This window comes from Brachyhypopomus gauderio, chromosome 17 (assembly GCF_052324685.1).
Source record: "Brachyhypopomus gauderio isolate BG-103 chromosome 17, BGAUD_0.2, whole genome shotgun sequence".
In the NCBI taxonomy this organism is placed as follows: Eukaryota; Metazoa; Chordata; class Actinopteri; order Gymnotiformes; family Hypopomidae; genus Brachyhypopomus; species Brachyhypopomus gauderio.
In genome coordinates this window covers 17,808,037-17,818,128 of record NC_135227.1, presented here as the reverse complement: position 1 = coordinate 17,818,128, position 10,092 = coordinate 17,808,037, and the positions used below count along the sequence as shown (strand labels likewise).

Genomic DNA, 10,092 nt, shown 5'->3' with positions numbered 1-10,092 from the left:
TGTGTGTGTGTGTGTGTGTGTGTGTGTGTGTGTGTGGTGTGTTTGGCATTATGTGTACTCCGTAACAAGAAACAGAGCCACAGGAGTTCAGCATGGAGTTTGGCTGTCTACATTCAGACCTCCCTTACATAACGTACAGCCCCTTCTGAGTGTGTGTGTGTGTGTGTGTGTGTGTGTGTGTGTGTGTGTGTGTGTGTGTGTGTGTGCACGCCTGTGTGTGGGTATATATATGTTTGTACACACGTGTGTGGTGAGGGGGGTGTGTCCTGTCACATGAGTAATACTATATGTGGTGTGTGTGTGTGGTGCATGTGTGTGTGTCTAACACTCTTCTATAAAGGGTCCCTCTGTCTCATTCCCTCACTCTAATGCTGTTTTCCTCTCTTCCTGTCTTTTCTACTATTGATGGCACTTCCTCTTTCTCACTCTTTCTGCGTCCCCTCCCCCCCTCTGCCTCTCCCTCCCTCCCTCCTCCCTCCTCCATCCTCTCTTCCTCTCTTCCTCTCTTCCTGTCTGTTCCAGTTTTCCTTTAACTATCCATGTGTGTTAATCAGTCCCTTTGCCACTCCTAATCAGACCCTGACCAGCAGGACTTCTCTGAAAACCGGCCCTCTCATGCTGAAATCTTTTCCGTGTGTGTGTGTGTGTGTGTGGTTGTGTGTGTGTGTGTGTGTGTGTGTGTGTGGTTGTGTGTGGTTGTGTGTGTGTGTGTGTGTGTGGTTGTGTGTGTGGTTGTGTGTGTGGTGTGTGTGTGTTTGTTTGTGTGTGTGGTTGTGTGTGGTTGTGTGTGTGTGTGTGTGGTTGTGTGTGGTTGTGTGTGTGTGTGTGTGTGTGTGTGTGTATGTATGTGGTGTGTGTGTGGTTGTGTGTGTGTGTGTGTGTGGTGTGTGTGTGTGTGTGTGTGTGTGTGTGTGTGTATGTGTGTGGTGTGTGTGTGTGTATGTGTGTGTGTGTGTGGTGGTTGTGTGTGTGTGTGTGTGTGTGTGTGTGTGTGTGTGTGTGTGTGTGTGTGTGTGTGTGTGGTTGTGTCAGGGAGATGTGGTCAGTGGGAGTGCGGTCCCTCAGCGCGGATCCTTCAGGCTGGGAGCAGCTCCAGGCCTGGAACACACAGCACCAGCTCCAGCCACATTCTTCAGCTAGGTACTCTGGCTCCACTCGTCCTCTGCTGGGAGGGAGGGAGGGAGGGAGGAGGAGAGAGAGAGAGGAGGGAGGGAGGGAGGGAGGATCCTTCTCTTCAAATCCCTCAGCACTGTGGGGCGGAGAGTGCACACTGGGAACGTGGGTGTCTGATAGACGTGGTGTCTGTGCTCTGCTGGTCAGGTCTGTTGAAAGCAGACTGAGTTTTTTCTGATTAATGCTTGTTCAAGCTGTCAGCTCTGTCCGAAGTTGATTGTTAGTCCTTGTTATCAAGAAGTATTTTTGGGGGACTGTCTGTTATGATGTGTATAGGGGTTTTGAGTGCATGGGGGCTTTCTTCTCTGTTTCAATGGGTCAGTCCTGTCTAAATAAGATGACATAATCAGTTATTTTAGATTTCCCAAGTAGAAGAGGGTTTTTTAATGTGCAGGTCAGACATGATTCTACAGGCAGAATCCAGTGTGCTTTCCCCCCCACCTGTAGTGTTTGCTTGTATTAGAGCAGGAAGTGTGGTCACGGCAACGAGGTTTCCGTGGGGCTGTTGCCACGTCTGCGGTTCACCCCGACTGTGTGGCTGGCCGGTGTGTGTTGCAGGGCACAGTGGTGTGAAGGGCCTCGGGTGAAGGTGTTCCAACATGACTCCAAACCCCAGTGGCTGCACGGTGTTGTCAGTCACCATGACCACGACACCAGAATCATCACCGTCCTGATCGACCAAGTGAGAATGCCGAACCCCCCCCCCCCACACACACACACACACACACACACCCCACCTCTGTCACGTGTGATTTCTGAAGTGTACTAGACAGCGTGTTCTGTTCTGCTGCCCCTGCTGTAGCGTGCGGAGCCCTCTGAGCGTGGACCCAACCCTCACACACGTACTCTCTCTGGACCACGTCAGCCACACACCGCAGACAGGAGAGAACTCTACTGCCAAACGCAAAGCTCACAGCAACAAGATCAGCAGGATGACCCTGGTGAGAAGTGTGTGTGTGTGTGTGTGTGTGTGTGTGTGTGTGTGTGTGTATTTCGGATAATTCTTTTGTCCTTACTGCCATTTTAATATTTTTTCTTGTTAATTTTAATCTTTCTCCAGAACACAGTTAACAAGTCAAGCAACACTACAGCATCAGACCAGGTCCTGTATCTCTGAGATACACACACACACGGTCCTACTGTCACTCACGCTCACATAAACACATATACATAATACAGTACCTGCCTTAATACACACGCACACACACTCACAAAACAACACATACACACTCACAAACACACATACACACTCACAAACACACATACACACATCCACCCCCCCACACATAAGTATACATACAATGCAGTAGTTGGCTTAATGCTATCAGAGACATGCACATGGACACACACACACAGAATACAGCATCTGGCCTAACACTATCACACACACACACACACACACACACACACACACACACACACACACACACACACACACACACACACACACAGCCTCCTTCCCACACCAATACAGTAGCCGGCTTAATACTGTCACCTACATATGCGTGCGCACACACACACACACACACACACACACACACACACACACACACGTGCTTATCATCCTGCTCCCACCCCTGCAGGCATGCAGCTCGGGGCCCAGGGCAGAGGAAGCTGTCTCAGCTCTGCAGGCAGAACAGGCAGACGCGCGGGCCGGTGGAGGGAGAGGCGTCGGGGGTGGGGGGAGAAGGCCAGCCCCACCCGAGGCCCCTGCAGGTGAGAGGAGCCCACATGTTGGGCTGATGTCAGCGACTCCTCCCCCCCCGCACACCTGAGACGCGGGAGACGTGGGAGTCAGACTTCCTGAATAGACACCGGTGCCCCTCATGTTAACTTCAACTCTTTCGCTCCCTCCAGGTCCCGCCGAGAGGAAGAGGAGGAAAGCCGGTGAGGAAGATGAGGAGGAGGAGGAGGAGGAGGAGAGGGAGGAGGAGCAGCGGGACAAGAAAGAGACGAGGCGAGTAGGGCTGAAGAGGCCGAAGGGCGGGTTGGACCTTTCCCATAGCAGCGAGGAGGAAGAGGAGGAAGAGGGGGGTGGAGAGTGGTGGGAGCAGGGGGCGGGGCTTGCCGTGCACCGCCCCTTCGAAGAGCCTGGTGAAGAAGCGCTGTGCTTCAAAGAGACGGCACGACGGCGAGACGGCCCACAATCCCTCTGGGTTGGCGGCGCGAGAGACGAATACTCAGCCTTCGCCTGCCAGCAGGGGATCTCTCCTCCAGCCAATCAGCAGACGGCGAGGGACAGCAAGAGGTGGGAAACCCGCCCCCCTCAGGTCCAGGTGAGCGTCGTGCCCTGCGACGGAGCCCTCCTGAACTCTGGGCTGGCGCGGTGCACCGAGGGACCTGGGCTGCGACAAGGTGGAGGAGGTGAGGGAGGGACGGAGGGGATGGAGACGGAGGACAGGGGCGAGGGGGCATCTCGGGAGGACTCGGAGGCCGTCTCCGCCTTGCTGGCGTCCCAGGAGAACGAGCAGCTGGTTTCCATGGAAACGGCGTGCGTGTTGTTGCACACCGTCGCCGCCGGAGTGCGAGGCGGCCGAGGGCGACCAAGAGATCCCGCCCGGCGACCCAGAGGTCAGAGGGTCAGAGTTCAACCACCCAGAGGTGACGGCACCCCAGCTGTGACTCGGCAGTTTCCGTGGAGGAGGAGCCTAGCGGAGCCCACCGCCCACTCTCCCCCGGCCCACCCTGTAATGCAGAGGTGGACGCTGGGAAGGCGTCTCCCCGCAGCTGCCAGTCCTGTACACGAAGCTCCGCCCGTCTCAGAAGCTTCCCACAAGGCCGCGGTGCTCCCCCCCGCCCCGCCCCTCCTCCCCTGAGGGCGTCTCCAGACCTACAGCGGACGCATCCAGACGGCAGCGCAACGTCTCGCCCAAGGCTACAGTCAGAGAACCGCGGCTCTCCCGGGTCACGGCACTACAGACAGATCTCACCGGGACTTTAAAACCACCCCGGCTCCCAAAGTCCCTCGTGTCCCAACCCCAAACCGCCCCACCCCCTCCCGCCTCCCCCCACACCAACCTCCACGGATCCAGAACCCCCTCACGGATCCGTAACCCCCCCCTCAGAGTCTGTTCCGCAAGCTCAACGGCGCCCCCCACGCCGGACAAGCCCACCAAAAGCCCACTGATCATCGATCGCAACGAGCCCTTCACTGTCTACAGAGACCCGGCCCTCGTGAGGAAAGAGCTGGAGAACGTGCCCACCTACATCCATCCCCCACACACCCCCACCCAACCCCCCCACGCCAAGCACCACCTGAAGTGCCCCTCTCCCTCCTCCAGCGGCCCCCGGCCTCGCCCCCAACTCCCGCCCACAACATAATCCTGAGCCCTGCCGCCCACCCTCTCGCCCCTGCCCGCTGCCCCTCGCAATCTCCGCTCTGCTCCTCTCATCCCTCCATCCCACACCCCCACCTTCTGCCCTCCCTCCTGCCAGGCCTGCCCCCCTCCACCGCTCTCCTGGCCGCTCACCCTCGCCTGGGACCTCTGGGTCTCCCGCACCACCCCGCTGGCCCTGCAGGCCGCCCCCTCTCTCCTGGGCCAGAGCCCCGGCACCCACCCCCCTGGCCCCCCTTGGCCTGTACCCCGCTCCTGTGGCCCACATTTCCCAACGGGGCCCACAGCTACAGCCTGGGCCTGCAGGGGCTCTAAGTGGCCGCCCCCCGGAGAGCGTGAGCATATCGGAGACCAGCCCTCAGGGGGGGTAAGGGTCCTGTCACGCCAGTGACATCCGATGCCTTCACATTCTTATTTTACGGTATCAGGAAAACTGTCAGTCTAGAGCTGTTCGGTCAGGGTGCGCGCTGCGTGTTTGTGTAGATCCCGCACGGCTGGGTTATGACTGGAGGACAGGACTGCGGTTGTCAAGGGAGCAGTTGTCTACTTTATCTAGACGTGCAGGAACGGGAAGGGTTAAAACAGGTTACATAGTCACTAATAAGGTTTTCAAACGCACCACAGTCTTGCCTTGATTGGCACTGCAGAATGTTCTCATTGAAGCCTCAGATGATGGTTTTGCAGAGGAGTTCATATGAATTCTGTCAGTAGGGTCGGTTCCATTCTGAGGCGGAACCTGAGAACTTCCATCTCTGTGACAGCTCAGGTCTTATCGCCGACAGTGGGAATTGTATGTGGGCTGGGTAACACAGGGGAGTCAGAAGATGTTTGGATGGTGTGAGTGTTGGGGGGGGGGGGGGGGGGGGAAATGATAGCCCTGTGGGTTCAGTTGGTCCTTGTTTAATTCATGGCTTGCTGGATCCCCGCACGGCATGTGTAACCCACTGCCTGTTTCATGTGTGATTCTTCAAACAAGGTTAAGTTCTGATTCTCAGACATGTTTGCAAACCTTCTTGAGTTTGGACTGATTTACGTTCTTGTTGTCTCTTTATATAGTTATTGGAGTCTGCGAGTTATATCATACTTACTCTGTCTGTAACCATAGTGACTATTCTGAGCTTTTATTTGTTCTGCAATACATGAGCATCTGTGTGTCTGCGTGCCTGTGTTTGTTTTCTATGTGTGCGTTCGTGTGTGTGTGTGGGTGTGTGTGTGCGTGCCTGTGTGTTTGTTTACAGAACACACCAAGCCCGTGGCTCCCTCAGCCAACTCCTGTAACCAGCGCTGAAGGTCAAAGGTTACGACCTCCGATGCCTGTGTGCTCCAGCAGCTCAGAGACGAGGGCAAACAGGAGTGTCCAACCCACCACCCCTTCTTGCAAAGCCACAGAGTGAGTTTACACCCTACTCCTGTATAAACACACGCACACACGCATACACATGCACACACGCACACACACACACACACACACACACACACACACACACACACACACACACACACACACACACACACACACACACACACACACACACACACAGTGGCACTGCTTTCCTGACCTGGCATGGCATGTGTGACTTTCTGGTTCAGCAGGAATTATGAGGGAACCCAAACATGGCAGCATCCTGGGTGTTCTGACACACACCGGCCTGCTTTTCTTGTTTTCAGGGAAGTGGAGAGGAGAGTGTTCACTGAGACGCCGGGCGCCGCTCACACGGCACTGAAGGCGGAGCCGGAGCGGGTCAGGGTGGGCGTGGCTAAGAATGGACACGCCTACCGCCCCGTGGCCCCGGAATCACCCTCCAACCGACCCAAACAGTCAGCGATGGTGTACGAGGTCACGGGGGACTGCAGCAGCCACTACCAGGAGGAGAGCCGTCGCACCCTGCAGGAGAGCGTCAAGATGGCGCCGTTCACCGCCAAGCTGGGCTCGGACAGGGAGCCGCGGTACCCTAAGAGCTCGCCGGCCTCTCTCCAGTCCAGGGAGAGAGAGAGGGAGCATGAGAGAGAGAGAGAGAGGGAGAGGGAAAGAGAAATGCATGTTTTCCGCCACTGCCTGCCACCCAGGCCCCAGTCTGCCCACCCCTCCCCCACGCTCACCCAGAGCAGCTACTACACGCCCACGGGCGGGGGCGGGGAGAACAAGCCCTCGGGCCGCAGGGCTCCGCCCAACAAGGAGCTGTACGAGAGGCTGAGTGGCTCCAGCACCGCCCCCTCTGTGCTCCATGCGTCCGGCGCCCAGGGTGCCGTCAAGGCCAAGCCGCCGCCCCTCGTGAAGCGCCACCCCGAGAAAGAGGAGGGTCTCCTGGGCAAGATCGCCGAGCAGCTGGCCTGTAAAGCCGTCTGCGTGGAGCCGGCGGAGCTCGGCAACGTGGAGAGGAAAGGCTCCTGTGCGTCTCTAATCTCTGTGTCCACGTCCTCTTCCCGAGCTGTGCATTCACTTCACCGGGCGCCCATATTCCACCCTCCGGCCCCTCCCATTATGGCATCTAAAGAGGTGGGGCAAGGTAGATTGTCTCCGCCTACTCTGACACCCATCCAGCCAATGAGCATAGCCGGAAAGGTCCAGAATCAGCAAAGACCGCCCACACTCATGCCCGAGCTGCGACATGGAGCAGTTGCTGGAAGGAGACCGGTGCCAGAGCCCGTAACTGTCACCAGCCAAGCATACGATTCGCAGAGGAGCGGAGCTTTGCAGAGCCGGGAGCCAATGACGGGTGGGAACGTGGTGAATGGAGGCGTGGTCACTCCACAGTCTGCCACTGCTTCCGTCATTGTCCAACCATCCAGCTACATGCACATGGCCCTGAGTTACACCGTGGACGACAGGTGCGCCTCCCGGGCCCGGTGTGACCACGTGCGAACGTGTGAAAGCGTGCCGAACGCACACACCAAAGAGGGAGGCGTGCAGTACAAGAGGGGTGTCCTGTGGACCCCCGTGGACACCGTGCACCCCGTCAACATGGCCACCTCCAAGCAGGACGTTAACACGCCCTTGAACATGACAACTAGGAATACGGGTCCGTCTCCCTTTCCGAATCATGGAGTGAAATATTCGGTAAATATAGACACACCGCACACAAGAATAGACCTGCTATCTGAACGCTGTAAGAAGGAGGAAATTGGCCCGGTTCAGCCCAAGGCGGCTCTCTCCTTCAGCACGTGCTGCCCCCCTAGAGACCTTCCTCACGTTAAGAAACGCAGAGCTGGGCTCGCTGCTCCAGAACCAAGACACAACATGCACACGGTCCAGCCGCTACACACTACGCATGCATTCAACGCTACCAAGAGTGCTTTGCACACCTCATACAGTAGGTACGGCACTTACACTACACACAGCACACACACTGTATGTACTGCGCACACTATAGATAGAGAGAAGGAGTCTGTATTCAATCCCAGCCCACCCAAATGCCCCAGGTTGGCCCCTGACGTCGTTGGTATTGGAGGCGAATTCAAGCCGAGCTCATTGGCCACGGATCAGCCAGTGGCTCCTGTCCCCCATACCAACCAACCTGCCCAGTCTGGACAGAACAATTACCACAAACTGAAGAAAGCCTGGCTCACACGCCACTCTGAGCAGGACAGAGGTAGTGTGACCTCCCAGGCAGCAGGGGGCAGTCAGACAGACGCCACCCTCAACGCCTCAGCTAATATCTCTCTGCCAACCAAACCAGAGGCCAATGGGTTAGACGATAAGTTTGCCAACCAGGAGGGCAAAAAATCTTGCCTGGACAACAGGAAGTCCAAAACTCTAGACAGGAAATGCCCTCCAGAAGACAGAAAGTCCAACGGAACAGATACAAAGTCCAACACGGAGGACATGAAACCTGTTTTGGTGGATAATAAAGCTTCCTTGGAGGATATAAAACTCATCTTGGAGCCTAGCTCTCAGAACAAGAAGCTATGTGCTAATGAGAGGAAGCCAAGCCCAGTGAACTTTAAGACAGGCAAGGAGGAGAAATGGGACTTCAAGCCGAGCTTCAAACTTGAGAGTGGAGATGACTCGGGCAACGAGAGCGAGAGTTGCAAGCCACTGGCCAAACGGCAGCCCAAACCTCCTCTTGCAAAGAAGAAAGAGGGAGACGAGCTGGAGGAGGAAGACGGGGAGGAAGAGGAGGGGCAACCGAATGGAACTCTACGGACTGCCAAAGAGAAGTCTCAGCACAGGATGTCCAATAGCAGTGAGTTTCTTTATGTACAGTTTATGAGCATATTGTCACACTGGAATGTTCATGTTGTCAGAACATAACTGTAATTTTTTAAATGTTAAACTAGGCTAAATTTAAGGATACTTGGTGGGAAAACATTTGCAGCTGGATAACAGTCGTTAACAAGGTTGTTTTTCAATGACTGAATAACTAACTATGCTGCTTCACACTGAAAGTATCGCAACACACTGCTGCACAGATTGATTTAACTGAGGTTTTGCTACAATTCAATCCAGTGACTTGGTACATCTGACTGTTACATTCCTGTAATTTCATCTTCAAGAACCAGCCAGACCACAGCTGTGAGCAGTTTTTTTGTTTAGGGGGGGGAAAAATGAATCAAATTTCCATGGTCTTATCTTGATTTTCCGCCATTAACAGCTTTGCTTTATGCATTCAGATTTGCCTTGCAAACCTGCGTGTACCACTGTCTCTCGCTTAACTGTTGTAACCTGTCTTTAATATGAAATCAAGGAGCCCTCATCTGTCACGATCGTCAACAGTCTCTTGCGACATCAAACCAGACAGAGAGAATCAGAACGGAACATCTCAGCTTGTGCCTTCTCTTCCTATCTGGAGGAACGCAGATGAACTGACTGGGATTTCCGTCATACCTCACTCCCTCTTTCTCTCTCGCTCTGTCTGTCTCTCTCTCTCTCTCTCTCTCTCTCTCATCTCAGACGGCATCCCTCGCTCCGTGCTGAAGGACTGGAGGAAGGTGAAGAAGCTGAAACAGAGCGGCGAGGCCTTCCTGCAGGACGACTCCTGCGCTGAGATTGGCGCCAACGTGCAAAAGTGTCGTGAATGCCGATTGGACCGCTCGCGTAAAGCGCAGGAGCCCGCCATCTCACCCGTCTTCTGTCGCTTCTACTACTTCCGGCGGTGAGCCTCCTGTGGGCTGGGGCAGCCGGGGCAGCTGGGGCAGCCGGAGCAGCCGGGGCAGCCGGAGCAGCCGGAGCAGCCGGGGCAGCCGGAGCAGCCGGGGCAGCCGGGGCAGCTGGGGCAGGGGTAGATTGAGTTTGAGTTATGAGGCTGAGTTTTGTATTGCCTGGTTTGGTGGGGATGACTTTGACAACTACATGGATTGATAGTGATGAGTTTGATATTGGAGATGTTGGTGGGGTTGAGTTTGATACTGCAGGGGTTGGTTGGGCTTGGTTATCGTTGGGGTTGGTCTGGTTTGATTTGACATGTCTGGAATTGGTGGCTTTGGGTTTGAATGTGAAATGCTGCTGGCGTTGATGGGGATGAGGTTAATTTAGCTGGGGCTGTGCAGGGTTGGGTTTGATAGACTGAGGGTTGCAGTTAATAGAAATGAGGTCTCCCATGGTTCATGTTTGGACTAATGTTGGAAGATTGAAGACGGGCTTATT

General features: G+C 55.4%; 1 protein-coding gene and 1 long non-coding RNA gene across 2 annotated transcripts in view; both read left to right on the top strand.

Annotated features, from left to right (window-relative positions):
• The first annotated feature begins 964 nt into the window (after positions 1-964).
• Positions 965-1,986, top strand: LOC143481050 (uncharacterized). The gene is made up of 3 exons (XR_013121947.1): positions 965-1,140; positions 1,732-1,855; positions 1,976-1,986. It is a non-coding gene; the product is annotated as an uncharacterized LOC143481050 (long non-coding RNA).
• A 3,437-nt stretch (positions 1,987-5,423) lies between these two features.
• The window catches only part of jmjd1ca (jumonji domain containing 1Ca), a 14,635-nt gene continuing 9,966 nt past the window's right edge, over positions 5,424-10,092 (top strand). Inside the window, exons 1-3 of the mRNA XM_076978987.1 lie at positions 5,424-5,898; positions 6,177-8,692; positions 9,400-9,601. Coding sequence (XP_076835102.1) covers positions 5,648-5,898; positions 6,177-8,692; positions 9,400-9,601 — 2,969 coding nt within the window. The 5' untranslated portion in view covers positions 5,424-5,647. The remainder of the gene's footprint in view (positions 5,899-6,176; positions 8,693-9,399; positions 9,602-10,092) is intronic.